The 21,059-nt window shown below is 44.6% G+C and overlaps 1 protein-coding gene across 4 annotated transcripts in view; it reads right to left on the bottom strand.

Moving 5' to 3' along the window:
• Positions 1–20,926, bottom strand: part of SPATA6L (spermatogenesis associated 6 like) — a 28,264-nt gene extending 7,338 nt beyond the window's left edge. The window contains exons 1-10 of one of the 4 annotated variants that reach the window (XM_028711924.2): positions 20,356–20,926; positions 18,043–18,180; positions 16,862–16,910; positions 16,028–16,069; positions 14,854–14,978; positions 10,154–10,231; positions 8,193–8,450; positions 5,531–5,624; positions 4,250–4,293; positions 1,043–1,218 (exon numbers count right to left, since the gene is read on the bottom strand). In XM_028711924.2, coding sequence (XP_028567757.1) covers positions 1,043–1,218; positions 4,250–4,293; positions 5,531–5,624; positions 8,193–8,450; positions 10,154–10,231; positions 14,854–14,978; positions 16,028–16,069; positions 16,862–16,910; positions 18,043–18,180; positions 20,356–20,394 — 1,043 coding nt within the window. In that variant the 5' untranslated portion in view covers positions 20,395–20,926. The remainder of the gene's footprint in view (positions 1–1,042; positions 1,219–4,249; positions 4,294–5,530; positions 5,625–8,192; positions 8,451–10,153; positions 10,232–14,853; positions 14,979–16,027; positions 16,070–16,861; positions 16,911–18,042; positions 18,181–20,355) is intronic. The other 3 variants (XM_028711923.2, XM_028711926.2, XM_028711927.2) reach the window with 3 other exon arrangements.
• Positions 20,927–21,059: the final 133 nt, after the last annotated feature.

Here is a 21,059-nt window from a genome sequence, read left to right as displayed (position 1 = left end):
CTATTCTTCTTAATCTCTCTCCTGATCAGCATCATTGCATTGCGTTCTCCAGTCAGCATGAAAAAGAAGCAGAGAACTGTCACTTAAACCTGTCACGAGGAAGAAACTCTGGATGTTAATAATTCTCCAGAGATCCCCCATCAAGCCTCGAATAAAGTGTTGTGTGAAAGGCACTTTAGCACCTTCTGCATTCAATCGCCACCACTCCTATTTACTATTATTCAAATAAATTATTCCACCTCCTGCCTAACGAAAGTCTCTAGGATGGCTTGCAATTTTTTAAAATTCGCAGTGAAAAGAACAGAATTCCACAACCACCAAAAAGCAAACACGCCACTATACAAATTTGCAAAGCCAGCAAATTAAATTTAAAAAAACAAATACTGCCAAAGGCCTTAGGAAATGCAAAAATTGTCTTTTTAGCAACACAACGTCAGCAAGGTGGATGCCTGCCAAATTAAAGTGAGGTGGATGCTCTGCAATCCAGGTGGCGTCACCAAAAATTTGGTATTCAGAGACCTACCACTTCAGATGCCAGTCTCTATGGCTAGCGGCCATTGATGACCGTATCCTCCATGAACTAAGGCCTTGGCCTCACTGAGGGGCCTGGAAACCACACTCCCAGGTTTCCATGGGCCCCATCCAAGCAGCCCATGCTGTGATTGAAATTTCCTGTTGCCAACTCCTCCATGTCACCCAGCAGACAGGCTGGGGTGGAGATACCGGCCAACGATGGGGCAGCCCAAAGGTCAGAACGTTGACCTATGCTGCACCAAACCCCAATAACTTGTAATCAAAGCTGTGGCTGTTTTTAACTCAATCCTGTCCCTGATGGCCATTGGTCCCATACACTTATCTCTCTAGATTTGTATGGTGGCATTATAAATTTGACAGCCCCGTAGGGTTGGCAGCTGATCCTGGGAAATAGGATGGCAAATAAGAACCGCAACATCGGCCATCGCGACTGACTTCCAGGAATTTTTGAGGCAGGGGTGCCTAGACATGCTGGCCGCCTGTCACTTAAGTATCTAGGAATGGTCACCTGTGTTGAGGAGACGCCCACCGCGCACATGGGCTTGGTGATCGGTAGCGCTTTGAGGAGTCAGATGAAGGTTTGTGGCAAAGAGAAAGAGAGTAATCAAAATCAATAGGCTCCCTTGTTTCAAGTGATGATGAACCAGGATCCAAGCTGTATTGCATATCCAGCTCTCTGGTTACCTGTGGAGAAAGGAAGAGTTTTATTTATTATTATTTCACAACATTCATATACCACTTGATTGTAAAGATAAAGACAGACAGCCAAATGACAAAGTAATAATTCAGAGGAATAGGCCGGAGGAAGAGGGGTGGGACCCCTCCTCCAGCTGTGTGTTAGTGGGCAGAGGCAAAAAGGGTTTAAGGGATGTAGGGTTTCAGTTTGGATGATGTAAGCAAGGAAAATCGTTTGGAGAACCATGTGGGCTGGCTGGGACAGGCAGAGAGCTTGGCTGATTTCTCTGTTCCGAGACTCAAGCCTCTTCTGCTTATTGGAGAAGCAAGAGAACCTCTTGGGACATGAATGCTCTGAACTTTCTCCATCTAGACCCAGGTTGTATATATGTGTAAATAAACCATATATCATAAAGGTGTCATAGTCTCCACTGTCCAAAAGGAAACACAGACCCTGGGAAGCATGCTTGGTACCCCTGGAATCTTGCACTGCCTGGAGACAGGAGTGGTGTGTGACAAAAGGTAAAGGACCTGTGGACAGTTAAATCCAGTCAAAGGCGACTATGGGGTGTGGCGCTCATCTCGCTTTCAGGTCAAGGGAGCCGGCGTTTGTCCACAGACAGCCTTTCCAGGTCATGTGGCCAGCATGACTAAATTGCTATTGCCACACGGAGGACCGTGACAAATGCCAGAGCGCATGGAAATGCCGTTTACCTTTCTGCTGCAGAGGTACCTATGTATCTACTCACGCTGGTATGCTTTTGAACTGCTAGGTTGGCAGGAGCTGGTAAAGAGCAATGGCAGCTCACCCTGTCGCGGGGATTCGAACTGCCAACCTTCCGATCAGCAAGCCCAAGAGGCTCAGTGGTTTAGACCACAGCGCCACCCGCATCCCTCCCACTTGATTGTAATAAAAGTACCACTTGATTGTAATAAAACAGTTTTCCAGGAGTTGGGATGTCTATAAAGGGAGAGAACTCCAAGGACCCCCTAGGGCAGTGTTCCCCAACCTTGGGCCTCCAGCTGTTTTTGGACTACAACTCCCATCATCCCTCGCTAGCAAGACCAGTGGTCAAGGATGATGGGAATTGTAGTCCAAAAACAGCTGGAGGCCCAAGGTTGGGGAACACTGCCCTAGGGGACACATTTCCAGTCAACAAGATAAGGGTAAATATAATTTCCTGTACTCCAGTTATATGTTTCTACCACTTCAAGAACAAGCGCTTGTGTAACAAAGTCAATTCAATCTCCTTTCTCAGCATAGAAAAGAGAGTGTCGTACACATGGATCAGAACGCAACACAGGTAACAAAACATAGAAGGAGGTACTTTGGGTTAACATCACAAAGTCCAAGTCCACCACACCAATATTCTGTGTCTATCCCCCAACCCCCCACCATCAGCAACCGGTCTTTGCATATGAGGAAGGGGAGGCACACATGAAAGATGACCTCTGTAACAAACCAGACCAAGGCTGTTTAAGGCTTGAAGAGTAAACCTGGCACTCTGAATTGTGCTCTGAAGAGAAACTGGGAGCTACTGCAGATTCCTCTGCGCACACATTTAGTGCTTCTCTTGCAAGTAAGCAGACTGCCACATTTTGAACAATGTGAAAACTTCCAAACTGTCTTCCAAGGGAGGCCCATGGAATGTGACCGTAGTTCAGACCAGAAGTTGCCAAGGCATGTGTCCAAATAGCCAGGTTTTCAAACTTGCCGATCAAGTGACAGTGGTAAAATGGAGTCTTGGGCCATGGCTGCCAACTTAAGATGCCAGGACTGATACTGGGTCTAGAAGCAGCACCAAACCATGAGGTTGGATCATTCAGGGAGGGTGCAGTCCTATCTTAGCTCAATTGGATCTCCCTGTTAGGATTCTTGCTCCGTGTTTGCAGTCATGAGATTGTTGTCTATCACATGACGGTGCATGTTTTCATTCCACAGAGTGGGAAGTGACGGAGACAGGATGTTTTGTACTACTGTGTTCCGGAATGTAGGACTATTGTCCTTTGCTTCTTTCTCTTTGCTGTCTGATGAGAAACAGGCAGGAGCTAAGTCAGAATGCTCTGAGTGTAAAGGGACCCCTGACCGTTAGGTCCAGTCGCGGACAACTCTGGGGTTGCAGCGCTCATCTTGCTTTACTGGCTAAGGGAGCCGGCGTACAGCTCATGTGGCCAGCATGACTAAGCCGCTTCTGGCGAAGAAGAAGAAGAAGAAGAGTTTGGATTTGATATCCCGCCTTTCACTCCCCTTCAGGAGTCTCAAAGCGGCTAACATTCTCCTTTCCCTTCCTCCCCCACAACAAACACCCTGTGAGGTGAGTGGGGCTGAGAGACTTCAAAGAAGTGTGACTGGCCCAAGGTCACCCAGCAGCTGCATGTGGAGGAGCGGAGACGCGAACCCGGTTACCCAGATTACGTGACTACCGCTCTTAACCACTACACCACACTGGCTATTGTTATTGTAACCAGAACAGCGTACAGAAACGCCGTTTACCTTCCTGCCGGAGCGGTACCTATTTATCTACTTGCACTTGACGTGCTTTCGAACTGCTAGGTTAGCAGGAGCAGGGACCGAGCAACGGGAGCTCACCCTGTCGCGGGGATTCGAACCGCCAACCTTCTGATCGGCAAGTCCTAGGCTCTGTGGTTTAACCCACAGTGCCACCCGCGTCCCTTGAACTGTACATAGTTTGCACTAAATAAAACCTGTAAAAGACAGGTCGGAGTTCTGGCTGTTTACTCGCAAGCAACTACCTACAGACCTGACAATTCTTCACAGGGAATGACAGTTCAGAAGTATGATCGTTGGCTTATATCCGAACCAGCTTTACATACCTTTTAGTGTAAAGTAAAGCGTGCCTTGTGGAAAGTTACATGAACTGTGTGCCCTTGCCAGACACCGATAAATAGCCTTTTTTCCTCAAGTATTTGTCATTTCCTAACCTCAAGCACTACCATGGCAAGCAACTAGTCTTATTAAAGTCATACACCCAATAACCTAACCAGCAAATGATGCTACATGCTCCACTTCTTAAATTACCTTTGCTGCTGGGCATGCAGACTTCCAGCTATCGTACGATAACGCTGCAAGAAATTAAAAATTAAAAAAATCAATTTTGAAGAATTAAAACAATGCCTACAATTGCATGTATCACATATGGAAAGAGGGCTGAGGAAAGATGCAATGGTGGTTTCATATGGATTGGTTGGTTGGTTTGTCAACACAATTTCTAATATAGAACAGAAATAAGCAAGCTTTGCCTCCAACTGTTTCACTGCCATCCATCCATATACATAGTTCCCCCAGCTAGTACGCTCACGGGAACTGTCATTTCCCAAGCACATCACAGCAGTAATCTTTGAAGGTGTGTTTAACAGGTGCAGATTACACAAACGGGTGGTGATATCTGGAAGGAGCAGCCTTTGCCCTAAAGGTTCCTTCTTCTAATCACAGGATGTTTGAAACGAGCTGTGGTTATGCTGGAGAAAGGGAAAGCACTCTGCACACTCTCAAAGGTACTGCCTTCATCCCCCAACCTCACACACATATAAAAGCACAAAGAACTAACAGGGCCCACTAAATCTGGAACTGCCTCTGAATACAGCTGAATACATTGGGTTGTTCTTGTTTTCATTTTGATTCTGTGTGTTTTATATCGTGATTTTATCCTGTGAACTGCCCTGAGACCTGCGGGTATAGGCTGGTATAAAAAAATTAATACAGTCGTACCTTGGTTTTCGAACAGCTTAGTTCTCGAACGTTTTGGCTCCCAAACGCCGCAAACCCGGAAGTGACTATTTTTGGAAGCCAAACGTCTGACAGGGCTTTCGATTGGCTGCAGGAGCTTTAGAAGTTAAACGGACTTCCAGAATGGATTCCGTTCGACTTCCAAGGTACGACTATAATAATAATAAATAATAAGAATGAGAATAATACAACAAAAGGCATTAGTATCTTATGTACTAAACTACTCGGTGGTGTTGTGCTGGAGAATTCCTTTACCCCAGCGGCAAATGAAAAGGTGAAAACTGCAACTTATAACATGATCTGAAATCCATTACTTGAGAGGGAAATCTCATGAATTCCCATGGAACTGAAATAATGATTTAGGATTTGAATGCAAAACATATTGGGATGCTACCCCAAAGAGCAGCCCACTTTCCTGCGAAACCAATGGAACAATGTGAATAAAACATCAATTCAACGGAGTAAGGGTGACAGAATACAACCCACAGCATATTAGAACCCTATGACATGCATGGTGGTCTTGTTATCAGCACAGTTCACATTTTTAATTAAGATTAAGGAATTGTTAAGTACCTCGTTTCAACTGAAGTTTGTGGGAATTCCTTGACGAGCTCGTATTTTGACTTGAAATCCAATATGGCTCAGAAAACATTTTAGAAGAATCTACCTAAAAAAAATTTAAAAACCAAAGAAATAATAACAAGACAATATTCTTAAAACAACAGAATTAGGCTTGGAAAAGAACCATACTTGCGATTCTTGCCATTAACATTACAATTTTTTAAAAGGTTCCCGGGCTGGTCGCTTTGATATTCCCTATCTCTCAATTTAAATTAAAACCGACTGGTTGGCTTTAAAACCCTCTAATTAACTGAAAACACTGGATCCAGAGTTCCCAAGAGTGGAATTCTGCTCCTGGGATGCTCCCATTTTTAGTGATTCCTTCTTCCCCCTACAGGCACCTGAAAAATCTGCTCTGGAAGCCTGGAAGATCCCCTGGGAAGTCTGGGAGGTAGCCCTGGGGGGAATCAACAAAAAATTCCCCTAACTCTCCTCTCTCTTCCTCCTGTAGGGGGATCCAATGGATCTCAGGTCCTTCTGCTCATGGAAGGGGCACTCTGAATCCATCCAAATTTCAGATATTTGGAAAAAGTTAAGACGACTATCATTCCCAAACTAGTGGCCCACAGGGTATCTGCTCACGGCCTGCAAGTGGTTCATTAAACAAGATGTATACGATTCCAAAATTCTGCTCTACAAGGGAGGCTGCCTTGGGGGTCTCTATGATTCGCTTGCTCCGGCCTCACCTCCTTCTAAATCAGCCTTTCTCAACCTGTGGGTCCCCAGATGTTGTTGAACTACAACTCCCATCACCTCTAGCTGGCAAGGTCAGAGCTCAGGAATGATGGGAGTTGTAGTCCAACAACATCTGAGGACCCACAAGTTGAGAACCGCTGTTCTAAATGAACCCTGCTTGGGATGAGTCATTCTGCCCCACTGGCTGATTTTGCATTATTCAGCCACACCTGAAACCACAACAGCCTTCCAGTAATGGTGTTATTGTTGCTTACTGGAGGGGCAGGGGGCACAACACTGGACCTTGTCCGCCACTCCTGCAATGCACCTGCAAAGCCCTGACTTTGCCGTCAACGCCACATTCCTCTCCCTCCTGCCCCATTGGGTGAACCACTCCTGTGTCACACTAAACTGTGGTTTAGAGAGAAATGAACAAGCCTAGACTTCTGCTGGGAAGGCACATGTCTCCCTGCCCTCCACTTCTCTCGATAGCTGCAAGGAAGAGTTCAGAATCTTTCGCTTCCACTCTGGCTAACCACGGTTTGCTCTGTTGCCCAGGGTTTTTCTCCTCTCGCCCCTGTAACCAGGGGTGCCTGGCTTAACAGACTACAGTGCAGTGCAAACATAACTTTTATGTGCACTGTGTTTTTATGGCGGTTGGGGCAACCCAGTCAGATGGGCGGGGGTATAAATAAAATTATTATTATTGCTTTATTGAGGTGGCTTGGAACCGAACCTGAAGTATCTCCAAGGTCTGCCTGTACAGTGGTACCTCGGGTTACATACGCTTCAGGTTACATATGCTTCAGGTTACAGACTCCGCTAACCCAAAAATAGTACCTCGGGTTAAGAGCTTTGCTTCAGGATGAGAACAGAAATCGTGCTCCGGCGGCGCGGCGGCAGCAGCAGGAGGCCCCATTAGCTTAAGTGGTGCTTCGGGTTAAGAACAGTTTCAGGTTAAGAACGGACCTCTGGAATGAATTAAGTACTTAACCCGAGGTACCTCTGTACAGGAGTAGCACTTGGAATCAGTGACTGGTCAGAGTACCAAAGATTAGCTATTAAAGCTATCTGATATTCAACCTAACTGTTAAAAGAAAGTGTGTTACGGACTAATATGGAATACACTTTCCACGAGAGAAGTTTCTTTCTGATTTCAAATAGTTGCATGTTGCCCGATACCCTGGAAATAAATGCACAGCAGCTGCGTTCCCCAAACGACTTCTCTGAATTAACTGTCATGATGGAATACGCTGTTGAATCGAACGCTTGCTTGATGCACCTTGCTTGATGTGCTCTGGACTATGACAATACGTGGGAGGTCAGTTCCAGCACTCACGTTTTTGTCCCTCCCAGCCTGCTAGTCTACTAAATTGATAGCCGGCGTCATGTAATGCCTAGACGTGTCCGTGGTGGCAAAGACTCGAGTGCGGGTCTTGCAGGATATCAGGGTCCAGAAGTCTCTGGGCAGGCTGCAGACTACGCTGTGCTCTGAGAAAGGAGGCTTATTGGAACACAGAATTACATTTCACATTATGACAAGATGCTTAAGACTGCATCCAGGCCTGCAGGCTGGGGCTGAATATGGTATTGCCCCCTCCAGATCGCCACCATGCATAGGATAATCTACTAGGACCCCTCGCACATCCCGTTGATATTGTTGTAAACCATTTGGACTCTGCAGCGGTCCAATAGGGCAATTGGGCCCTATTATTCATTCCAAAATCTGACTTTTCTATTGATCGGAATTGGCAGGTTCTGCTTGTTTCTACGAAGTGTATTTACACCCTTAGTGTACCTTGTACAGAAGTATTTTTGTACGGCATTCCGTTTGCGGACCCCTATAATTTCCCTTTTGTCATCTACTGGGAGGAACAGTGATGAACGCCCAGTTTGCCTGGCCAGACAATATTTTAAGTGTTACATTCTCAGGACTTACATGTCGAACTACAAAAGGCGGCCTGGGGTCTGATTCTGACGTGAACTTAACAGACCTCAAGCTCAGAGAAGGCGTCTGTTGCCGGCTTTCCCTGCAAAACTCCTGGAGACGTCTTGTTGGAGAAGGAGAGCGCGATGGGAATGATCTTGAGAATCGCCTACAGCCCTTATTCTTTGTTGTCTTACATCGTGCCGGTGAAATGCTCCTCCGCCGGGGCGATGCTGAGACAGCCCTTCTCAACCTGCTCTTATTTCTGCCCTGCAAAATACATTAATATCTACACCCGCTGCCTGGAGACCTGGCTATAGAAAGGAATAGGTATGGCAGAGGAAATATCCACACAGCAAGAAGTTGTGCCCCCTGGCTATCTTGAAGGGGGAAGGAATGGGTTTCTGTGCAGTCAGTCTGAAACGGGACCCAAAATCCTCATTTTTTTCCTTCTCCCAGGGAGCATTTCTAAAATGCTTTAACTTGAGCTCTTGAGCCAAAACCCAGCTGTATAAAGAAGCGCTCAAAGCTCTCTCCTTTATCAGTCCGTGACGGCAATGTATGGCCTTGACTGTTCCAGTGGAGCAGGGATGGCGCGTCTGGGTCTTATCTTACATCCTGACCACAAAGACCACACTCTGATGCACAGACCTAGTCTGGGAACAGCGCCAGGAGAGTTGGTGACCTTCTTACCCCAAGATAAGAGTGCCAGAACAGGAATACCCTTATATGGTCAAGAGTACAGGAAGAGGAACACCCTTTTATGGTTAAAAGTACCGGAGCAGGAACATCTGTGATGTCAACCTGCGTGTATAAGCTGACGTGGCTGGATTCCTGGGGAAGGGGGGAGAGGGTGTCTGGAGGATATATATACTGCATGAAATTTCTCATTTCTTTGGACTTGCTGTGAGCTGACCACGCAAGTGCCTTCTGCTATCTGGAGAGCAGAATAAACTCTTTCTCTGAACCAACCCTCGGTGTCATTTGACTTCCTTCCTCCCGTCTGGGAGCAACGCTCACCCTACCAATTGGTAAAGTCCAATAAGGCTACAATCTCACTGGACAGCTGAAAAATGAGATCAGACAGAAATTGTTCAATCGGTTTAACTTTGTTTTGCCCCAATCCGGAAAGACAGACTCATACATGCAGTGGTATGTTTTTTCCCCCCTAAAAAAATGTTTATGGGTACTCTCATTTTCCTACTCATATTGAAATACTGCCCCTCAACGAGGCCAAACTTAGATTCACAAAATGTTCAGGAGTATGCGTACCCCTGTGTAACCCCAGTAAGAAAGCACTGCATACACCTTGAACCGCGCTTTCTTTGTCTCCTCCTTGAAGTGAGACCCAGGCACCCACCAGAGGATGACAACGCCTAGCCCCGAATCATCTTTGAACAAGAGTACCACTTTTAGGGATGATAAAAAGTTTAAATGGTTATAGCCTTCTGCTAAAAAAGGTAAAAGGTAAAGGTACCCTTGCCCATACGGGCCAGTCTTGACAGACTCTAGGGTTGTGCGCCCATCTCACTCAAGAGGCCGGGGGCCAGCGCTGTCCGGAGACACTTCCGGGTCACGTGGCCAGCGTGACGAAGCTGCTCTGGCGAGCCAGAGCCGCACACGGAAACGCCATTTACCTTCCCGCAAGTAAGCGGTCCCTATTTATCTACTTGCACCCGGGGGTGCTTTCAAACTGCTAGGTTGGCAGGCGCTGGGACCGAGCAACGGGAGCGCACCCCGCCGCGGGGATTCGAAACGCCGACCATGCGATCGGCAAGCCCTAGGCGCTGAGGCTTTTACCCACAGCGCCACCCACGTAGCTAATAATCTGAGCAGAAGTTGAAAAGAACTATCTAGATACAGAATTGCTATGACCGCTATGTCAGACTAGACGCAATGAGATATTAAGAGAGATTGGGTGCGACTGAAGATGTTGCCGTTCATCTCTGCGTTAATTAGCTAAAATTACTTACACGATACCATCTTCTGGACAGAAGTGGAAGTTCTGTAATAGTTGTCCTTGTGGAAAACTCTAATTTTGGTGCAATGCCCTTAAAGATTTGAAAAAAAGAATGAGAAATTTGTGTAAAAGAAATGCAGTTAGATATTATTATTATTTTAAAATAGATTTTGCTATTTTAATCTTTTGCAAGGCAATCCTAAGCACGGTTACTTGGAAATAAGTCCTGCCCCACTTGATTTAATGGGATGTGCTCTCTTGCAAGTGCATTTAGAACTGCAGCCTAAACTCATTCATATGGGTGAAAGTTCCCTTAGGTTTGGTGGAGCTTGGTTCTTAATAATAAGAATTTATTATTGATACCCTGCCCATCTGGCAGGGTTTCCCCAGCCACTCTGGGCGGCTCCCAACATCATCATCATCATAGTGATAAAAGAGATAAAACATCAAACATTAAAAACTTCCCTAAACAGGGATGCCTTCAGATGTCTTCTAAATGTCTTTTTATATATATATATATAATTTTTTTTTATTAAAGTTTCAAAAGTTTTTTATAACAACAAAGACAAAACAAAACAATACAATAAAAATGACAAAAAAAAACCACATATAAATTCCACCCTTAATTTCTTATAACTTACTTTCTCGACTTCCTCGTACCTCCCCTTTCTGTATTCCAATTTCTAACTAATTTTTCAGCAAATCCTTCAGATGTCTTCTAAATGTCAGATAGTTGTTTATTTCCGTAACATCTCATGGCAGAGCGTTCCACAGGGCGGGTGCCACTACCAAGAAGGCCCTCTGCCTAGTTCCCTGCAACTTTGCTTCTCGCAGTGAAGGAACCGTTAGAAGGCCCTTGGAGCTGGACCTCAGTGTCCGGGCTGAACGATGGGGGTGGAGACGCTTCTTCAGGTATACATGAATAGGTTTGGCCTGTTAGGCAGGCTTACATGTGAGAGGTTTTTTTAAAGCCTTCATAAAAAGTATGAAATGAGCCAAGATTATAGTTCAATGCACACCTGGGAGTACTTCCCACTCAATTCATTGACACTTACTCCTGAGTAAACCACGCATAGGAATAGGCGGCCAGTGTGCTATAAGTAAAACTGAAAACAGTTTAGGCCGAATTGCTGTCATCAAGATGAATGTATTTCCTAGAATGCTGTTTTTATTCCAGACACTGCAGATTGTGGACAAGATGGACTGTTTCAAGAAGTGGCAGAAAGACATATCTAAATTTGTCTGGCAGGGCAAAAAGCCCAGAATAAAATTTAAGATACTAACTGACGCAAAAGATAGAGGGGGGTTTGCCCTGCCGGACTTAAGACTCTACTATGAATCGGCAGCTTTCTGCTGGTTGAAAGACTGGCTACTTCTTGAGAACACGGACATTTTGGATTTGGAAGGCTTTGATAATAGATTTGGTTGGCATGCATATATATGGTATGACAAGGTAAAAATGCATAAAGGCTTTAAAAACCATATTGTTAGGAAAGCACTATATAACGTTTGGATGCGGTACAAAGATTTATTGGAAAGTAAAACCCCCAGGTGGTTGTCACCAATGGAAGCCAAGGAAGTGAAAAAACTCAATATGGGGTCTAAATGGCCAAAATATTGGGAAATTTTAGAGCAAGATGGTGAAAAAGTTAAACTACAGAGCTATGAGAAACTAAAGTCTAAAGTACGAGATTGGCTTCATTATCTTCAGATAAATGAGGTATTTAAACAGGACAGGAAAATTGGCTTCCAAATGGAGAAGTCAAAACTAGAAACAGAACTGTTAGAACCCAATACTAAGAATTTGTCAAGAATGTATAATCTGCTGCTGAAATGGAATACACAGGATGAAACGGTAAAATCAGCTATGATTAAATGGGCACAAGACATTGGTCATGACATTATGTTTGCTGACTGGGAACAGTTAATGGACCACCGGTGTTAAGTTTACGGCATGTAATGCCTTAAGAGAAAACATTATGAAAATGATCTATAGGTGGTACATGACCCCAGTCAAGCTTGCAAAAATCTATCATTTGCCCAATAATAAATGCTGGAAATGTAATGAGACTGAAGGTACCTTTTACCACCTTTGGTGGACCTGCCCGAAGATTAAAGCCTTTTGGGAAATGATCTATAATGAAATCAAGAAAGTCCTTAAGAGGACCTTTCCTAAGAAACCTGAGGCTTTTCTCTTGGGCATGGTAGGCCAATTGGTGTTAAGGAAGGATAGGACGTTTTTCATGTATGCTACTACAGCAGCAAGGATTCTTCTAGCAAAGTATTGGAAGACACAAGAACTACCCATGCTGGAAGAATGGCAGACGAAGGTGATTGACTATATGGGACTGGCAGAGATGACTGGCAGAATCCGTGACCAGGGGAAAGAGACAGTGGAAGAAGACTGGAAGAAATTTAAAATATATCTAAAAAATTGCTGTAAAATTGGGAAATAGAGAATTGCAGCTGTAATCAATAAGTTAAAGAAGAACTCAAAAGAAATTGAATTGAATAATCAGTTAATTGGAGGAGTTGCTGAAGAAATGTAAAACAAGGATGCAGAAAAGGGGAGGTATGGGGAAGTCCGGGAAGTAAGGTGTATGAAAATAAGATTATGAAATTATACATGTTTATATGTTTGTATGTTTGTGTATTGTGTATTGTTTGTTTTGATTTTGTGTTTGGAAAACCAATAAAAATTTATTAAAAAAAAAAAAAGTAAAACTGAAAACAGTAAGCAACAAATTCCCCATTTAAGTATGTCAACAATTTCCCAACCAAGATAAAAAAGAAAAAGAACAGAATTAAAGGACCATTTGAGTACAGTGGTACCTCGGGTTGCATACGCTTCAGGTTACAGACTCCGCTAACCCTGAAATAGTGCTTCAGGTTAAGAACTTTGCTTCAGGATGAGAACAGAAATCGTGCTCCGGTGGCACGGCAGCAGCAGGAGGCCCCATTATCTAAAGTGGTGCTTCAGGTTAAGAACAGTTTCAAGTTAAGAACAGACCTCCGGAACGAATTAAGTACTTAACCTGAGGTACCACTGTACTTTATAGAAATTAGGATGGCTGCATGTGTTCAATATGGAACAAACAGAAATGCCTACCAAAGGTCTCTGCTATATCCACATCTTTGCCAGGTTATAGCAAAGATAAATTATCAAATACTTGGGCATTGTCAATGCATTTATTCATGAAAGTGACAAATATGGTATGCAACTATTAGAAGAGAAAGCTTAGGAGAGCAAAACCAGCTAAGATATTGCCTCACAATCCTACAGAAGCATCCCAACATTTGGAGCAGATGTCTTTTACTTGGAAAAGGGTCAAATTCCTGTAAATAATTAAGCACCTTTCAGCACAGTAAGGGTTTAAAACTCACCTATTAAAGTCCAGATCCTACCAAATGCTGTTTGGGAAAAGACATGATTGTTCCATCATAAAAAAATCATAACCTTGTAAAACAGCTGCCATCGCCAGAAGTGGCCGAGGCTTGTAGGGTGATAGGTCGGCGTAGTAACATTTTGACCAGCACTCACGGCACAGCGGCTACATAGCACAGCTCAAAAGAAATAAATTTGGCTTTAAGGATTGTATGAAATGTATGTTTGTATGCTTGTATATGTGTATTAATGATGAACTATTTTAACAATAAAAACTTATTTTAAAAAAAATAATTGGCTAATATGTGGCAGAAACATTTTATAATGGGATTGCCACTGCCGTACCTATGGTGATGCAACCCACTCTTCTGTGCTGCGTTGCTGTACCTGTACATGAACAAGCATCCTTACATTAATAAACAGGACGTCAGCCAGTTCTAACTACAGCTAAAATCCCCAGGAGTAAAAAGAAGCAACAACGGATGCAGAATTCAGCAGCCTAGCTATTGTCAGGTGCTGGAGATATTTATTTACTTCCCAAAGTATAAGGCTACAATAGAAATTAAAATTATTATTTTTTCTTACCTGCACTGATGATAGTCATTGTTAGGATGGGGGGCTTTTATCCATTTCCGCAATCACACAATCAATCAATCAATCAATCAATCAGTAGTTGAACTGGGTTCCACACAGTCACAAAAACAAATTAACCGAAAAAGCCTCAAAAACAAAAACGCAAAATAAATAGCAAAAACAAAAGCGCCAAACTTAATCTGTTCCAGAAGTCTGTTTGACTTCCGAAATGCTCGAAAACCAAGGCACAGCTTCTGATTGGTGCAGGTGTCCCAGAAACAATAGCCGACAACCGCATTGCTTCCAAAAAACGTTTGAAAATCAGAACACTTACTTCCGGGTTTTCGGTGTCTGAGAACCAAGACGTTTGAGTTCCAAGGTATTTGAGAACCAAGGTACCACTGTACAACAAACAAGGAACCAGATTTAACTTTGCTAGCCATGCACTGCCGTATCGTGTGAGGACTAGGCCAGCAAGGGATTCGTAATTTTCTAATGGAGACACACCATGCTACTTAATTATTTTCTCTTCTGCCTATTCTGACTGTGAAGGGCTGCATTCTGTTTTGTCCTGAAGGTGCCGCAGCTGTTTTCCTAATGGTTCCCATAGCTTAATGGTTCCAGCGTTAAATAAACGAAGGTAAATAAAGAAGATAAATGTTTACTGCATGTTAGGAATCACTGTGACATAAGTAAGAACCGGCTACTGAGCAGATGTTTCTGTTTGTTGGGATACACATTCCATAACCACTTACTGGGAAAGAAGGGCGTGTCTTCATTAGTAACTCTCTGTCCACACCGGGATACGCAGGAGTCAGCTTAGGCTCTGGAAACAGAAAACCTCGAGTATTCGCTTCATAAAATGCAAGCTCGCCTTTCCCTGAAATGTGAAACAAAAGGAGAAAGAGTGCTAGGATAATGCAAGCAAACACTGTAACCTGTCTCCCACAAAGGAGCATAAGCCCTCTTCACAGCGCAGGTCAAAAAAGGACATTTTCATTGCTCACGGTTCTCCAAGAAACATTGTTGCAAAGTGTACAACACATCTGCAGAAATTCCGTGAGCCGGATTAGGAGAAGGAGGAGGAGGTGTAAGAGGAAATTCAGCCACTGGAATTTGTGTTGTGCTGTGGGAACTAACTCCTATAGGGGTTTTCCCCCCATTATTATTATTAAATTTTTTTCTTAGATTTTCATAACTTGGAACTAGCTCCTGTAGTTAAGGAGTTTTGGTGAGTTCCGGCTGAAAAAGAGCCCTGACAACAAAGATCTTGACATTTTCACCCTCATCTTCATTGATGAAAACTACAACAGCTATGAACTGCATACGTTACTGAGTTTTTTCTACTGTTGGATCAGTTAATTGTTGTGAATTTTTAAACGATCTCACAAGGTGTAGTTGATCATACTAGCAGTTAAATGAAAAGATATACTAAGGAGCAACGGGGAACAGGAAAATTAGGTTTAAAATATATTTGAGTTTGGCCAGATTCCGTTAAAAATAAATAAATTGCATGCAGTGACATGAGTACAGTTTTAAGAATTAAAAAGGTCTTTGAAAGCCCTTCTGAGAGCAAACTGGTCACACAAACAGCTAAACAAGGTGACACCGCAAGCTTTCTAAGAAATCTAGGACTGAATCTTATAGAAGGCTTATTCTGCCACCGTGTGTTCAGTTCTCCTGTACAACAAAATGCCACCAGCCAGCTAATTTCCATGAAAGTTGCACAGACGGACATATTTTGTCCAGAATTAAAATGGCATATACATTTTGTCTCGTATCACCTCCTCCTAAGTAAGTAATAACAGCAGATACAGAAACACTACAGGGGGGAAAGAAATCAGCATGTCTAACCCCAACATCATCCAAGATTCATTCTTTCATTGCAGAGTTTATGGAAGTTGTGAAGAATAGGTTTCTCCTGTTTACCTGAAGGTACCACTTCGACTAATCGGAACTTTGTTACATTTCCTAAAAGGAGAGGAACAAACGATGTTATTCATGACAGAGACGTGTAATATTTATACTATGCATTAAGCCTGCAACTTGTGCATGTTCAACTTTATGGGGAAAAATAAAAATGTAAAATATAAAAGGGGGTGGAAAGGAGGCAGGCTTTGGGGGGATAGACTCTGGCAATTCTACCCCCATTGAACCCAATGGGTTTTGAATATACAGGCAACCCCCCCATTTACCTGGGGCGTTGTGGAAATCGTGTAGATTTGAAACACCACAAAAAAAAGGCATACAGACTACCCTCCCCTGAAACTCATAACACTATATTCCCCGGTTGTTATGGTGAAAAGAAGAAGCCCCTCCTGAATGGTCAAAAACTATACATCACCCACAAGCTTTTCTGGGAAATAAATATGAAGCGTGACACACTGGTTGGACCCAACACAATGTGAAACCATTGTTTCCTGCTAGAACAAGCCACACCAAGTTTGCATGCACCTCCTTCTCCTTCGTGTCTGGGATCAAAAGCTTCCGTTTCCAGTTTTAGAGCAACCACAGTTCTCCAACCACGGCTACCCGAGTTTAGATGCCACAGGGAACTATGCTTAGTTTAAAGGAGACACTTTCACTTTTATCCTCTGCTACATGAAAGAGGAAGTTGGGAGGGAGTTGCCGGTGCAAGGCTGAGGACTATGTAGCCCATTCACATAGAAGGAAACCATGGTTTTCCATTGCATTGGAAATATCATCATGGACCTGCAGTAATTACAGTACCTTCAGCGACAGATAACAGAAAGGAAAACTTACTTTCTAGCAATTCTACAACAGCAACAGGGTCTGTAGCTTTTTCAAATACCTACAGGACGGAAGTGAAGGCAAAGACAAGGATAAAGTTATTAAAGCTATTAACCAATTAAATCATTTTCCATGTGATTAAAACCGCGAAGTTGTGCTCAGCGTAAACCCACTGAAATTAATGAATATGACTAAGATAAGGCCTTTAATTTCAAAAGGTCTTCTTTGAGTAAAACCTAGTTGAATACCACACACAGTTTTAACATATTGATCTATCAGCTGATTAAATTTAAAGAAATGTACATATTACCGCACTTCTAAAGATTTATGCTTTTGTCCTACTGAAGTTCAATATATCCCACAATACAATATATTAAAGAACAACTGTTGGTGGCAAATGCATTCTTTCCTATTTTGTTTCTACTGAATTAAGCCGAAGAACAGTAGTCTCAAGAATTAAAAAGTGTGCTTATCAGTGGCGTAGCATGGGGGGTGCAGGGGGGGCTGGCCGCACCGGGCGCAACATCTGGGGGGGGCGCGCTCCACGGGTTAGGGGGCGCAAATTACTTGCCTTGCCCCGGGTGCTGACAACCCACGCTATGCCACTGGTGCTTATGACTTTCAGATTCCTTGATAAAACAAACAAGCCTGCAGTCACTCATCAACTATATTCCAAGAAGAGAGCACCAAAATACTCCAATATATGGGCAAGAAGCGTATAGATTTTGTGAACTAAATTGATAGCGCCACTGATCAAGATCAAGCCCTGCTAGAAGAGTATGGATGTCATCTTCAATCCCACTGAACAGGGCTGGTTTGAGGGGAGGGGGGGTCAGGTGTCGCCCTGTGCTGCCTTGAACCCCTACCAGAAGGCTTCTTATGGGATGAAATGAGTAGCACTGGGCAGCAGCATGTTAATTCCCTCAGGATGCCTCTGAGTCTTGCATCTCACAGTTAACAATACTTGCCTCCTAACAAGCATGGCATTTTTGACTATGGCAAATGCAAAATGGAGATAAAACATACACAATTCCCTCACCCATTTACGTTTGTTGTGTCCAAGACTATGCAGAGCTGTTGGCCTTCAGCCAGACTCTCGATCTGATACAGACGAGTGCTTAGGTTCAAAAGGGGGGGGGGAGATAATAAATACATCTTAGGCAAGGATTTTGCAAGACGCAATCCTAGGTTACCTTTTCAAACCACATTTTCTCGTGGAACAAGAGAGGGAAGATGGGTCGAAGGCTCTCAGTTTCCTTGCACTGGCCCAGGATGCAAACATGCAGATAAACATCATTCTTGTCCGTCAAGTACACACCAGGACAAGAGACCTGTGATGGGAGAGAAGATCAGAACAGTTGAAAGGAGACAGAAGCAGAAGGTGCATCGTGATTGTTTGCCACCAACTGCAAAATGATGAACAGACGTAGCATGACAAATAGCAGCCGCCTCAGGCATCTAATTTTGAGGGTTATGAAGGGAAGCAAATGGCTAGTTACTCCATGCATGATCATTTTTACTGCTATTGGGTAAGCAGAAGAGTTGCTCATGGGATTCTCTAACTCAGTTGCCAAAATATATAACTTAATGGGGCAGGCAGCGTTTGCTGTTCCACCTCAGCCAGCAAAATGTGTTGAGCCAGCTCCGAGCACCACCATCATAGACCCAGAATTCACTCAAACATTTACTTGGTCTAAAAGGTAAAGGGACCCCTGATCATTAGGTCTAGTCATGGCCAACTCTGGGGTTGCAGCGCTCATCTCGCTTCATTGGCTGAGGGAGCCGGCATACAGCTTCTGGGTCATGTGGCCAGCATGACTAAGCCGCTTCTGGCGAACCAGAGCAGTGCACGGAAACGCCGTTTACCTTCCCGCCAAAGCGGTACCTATTTATCTACTTGCACTTTGACATGCTTTCGAACTGCTAGGTTGGCAGGAGCAGGGACCGAGCAACGGGAGCTCACCCCGTTGCAGGGATTCGAACCGCCGACCTTCTGATCAGCAAGTCCTAGGCTCAGTGGTTTAACCCACAGCTCCATACGTCATAAAGCAGATGCAAGAGGAGGAAGAGCTAGCGCACAAAACTTTGCAGGAACCATTCTCACCATTAATATGAATGGTGACGCCATGATGGGGGAGCTCAAACAGTTAACACGATCTCCAGTGATCTTTTCTCCATCAGTGAATCTTGGACAAGTAAGGACAATAACATATTCTGGCTTGGAAAGTAAGTTTACATTCTATGCTGCTGGCTTCTCTTTAAACTATAACCTGAGATCCAGCCCTACTCTAAACCACAGTGCACAGAACCCCGCAATTGTAACCAAAGACTGATTTTGAATTAGAGACGTGAAGGCCTGGGTGGGGTGGAATATGGAAAAATGAGGGAGCTCCCCATTTATCTGTTGGTTCCCCCCCCCCCCCGGCCTTCTCCTCTATATTTCAAATGTTCTTGGATGATGAAACTTTACACAGTTCAAACAGCACACATACAGATGAGAAAACCTCTGGGCATGTGTAGAGCACAGGCAACCACCCCCTCCCCAACTGGACTGGGGAACAGCAAATCCTAACGGCATCGCAATCAAGGTTGAACTCTGGCTTCTCTCCATTGGAAATAAGTTAGCGTTTTTTGCAGAAATAAACAGGGCTTTGGCCTCCCGCCTTCATTTCCACTGAAACTTTCCCTCTCCCAACTAGGGGCGAAAAGGAAAAAAGAAAAAGGGAAGAGCAGATGATAGATAGATAGACAGACAGACAGACAGACAGACAGACAGACAGACAGACACATATACATAGATGCACACACACAGGCACACAAACACACACATACATACATAAGTGCTTTTTTCCTGGAGTTACTCAAAAGTATGTAGTGCTGGCACCTTTTTTTTCAAATGTTAAAAGTGTGGCACTGATTGTAACTACTTCAGGGTGAGTACGGCACCTTTTTTTAAAAAAGCACTGTGTATGTGTAAAGGTAAAGGGACCCCTGACCATTAGGTCCAGTCGTAGCAGATTCTGGGGTTGCGGCGCTTATCTCGCTTTATTGGCCGAGGGAGCCGGCATACAGCTTCCGGGTCATGTGGCCAGCATGACTAAGCCGCTTCTGGCGAACCAGAGCAACGCTGTTTACCTTCCCGACGGAGCGGTACCTATTTATCTACTTGCACTTTGACGTGCTTTCGAACTGCTAGGTTGGCAACTGTGTATGTGTACACACACACAATGTATATACATGCATACATACATGTGCACACACATATTATATAGAGGGGGGGCTATATTTCTGGGGTCCTCCCCTCTCCTGCCCGCCTTGGCGTGTGGATCTGCAGCTCCACCTCCAGTGGCATCTTCACCACAAACACACACACACGTATATACATTCATGTAGACAAGGTATATACGTTTATGCACACAAACACGTGTTGATACTATCTCGCAGCTACATTTCTGAGGTTCTCCGCATCTGGCCTTGCACAGCCCCCCCTCTCCTGCCGGCCTCACCGCGTGGATCTGCAGCTCCACCACCACCTTGAGCGGCATCCTCCGGGGCGCGAGAGGGGCTCTTCCTTCCGCCAGGGCAGCCACACCGTCGCTGTGCGGGTGGGGGGGGGAGAAAGCGTCGTGTTGCCATGGCGACGCCAACGTTCCGGCGTCCCTCGCTCGCCGCGGGGAGGGGAAGGGAGGGGAGGAGGGGCCTCGGGTCCTTTCCCCCAGGCGCCTCTCTCTCTCTCTGACGGCGGGGGCTGGGTTTACTCGCGAGCAAAACTGCTTAGGCGAGAAGAGCCTAGGCAGCTGGAGGTTTCCTCCTTGCAAGCTTTGCAAGCTGCTTTTTTTTCCTCGGCGGGGCTCATCATGCGCCTTTCGCACAGCTGCAGGATTTCAGCAGGTGGAGGAGGAGCATCACCTGTTGAATTTCTGCCGAAATGAAAGGCAGGCTGCCGTTTGGTGTCAAAAACGTCCTAGCCGGGAAATTGGTGCAAGGGAACAACCGGTCCCGCCGGCAGGTGGCCCCTTTCTGCCTTCTCCCCGAGCCCTGCAAGCTGGAAAGCTTTTGCCCTAGCAAATGATGATGATGATGATGATGATGTTAATGGGCTGCTTGGGATTAATTCCGGCTTGGGATTCATCCAGTCCAGCCTTTCGCATAATGAATTCTGCATATAAGTTAAATAACCAGGGAGTCTCTCCTTCGGTAGAGCATGAGA

This window comes from Podarcis muralis, chromosome 17, assembly GCF_964188315.1.
Source record: "Podarcis muralis chromosome 17, rPodMur119.hap1.1, whole genome shotgun sequence".
NCBI lineage: Eukaryota > Metazoa > Chordata > Lepidosauria > Squamata > Lacertidae > Podarcis > Podarcis muralis.
This window is presented reverse-complemented; position numbering and strand designations above follow the sequence as displayed.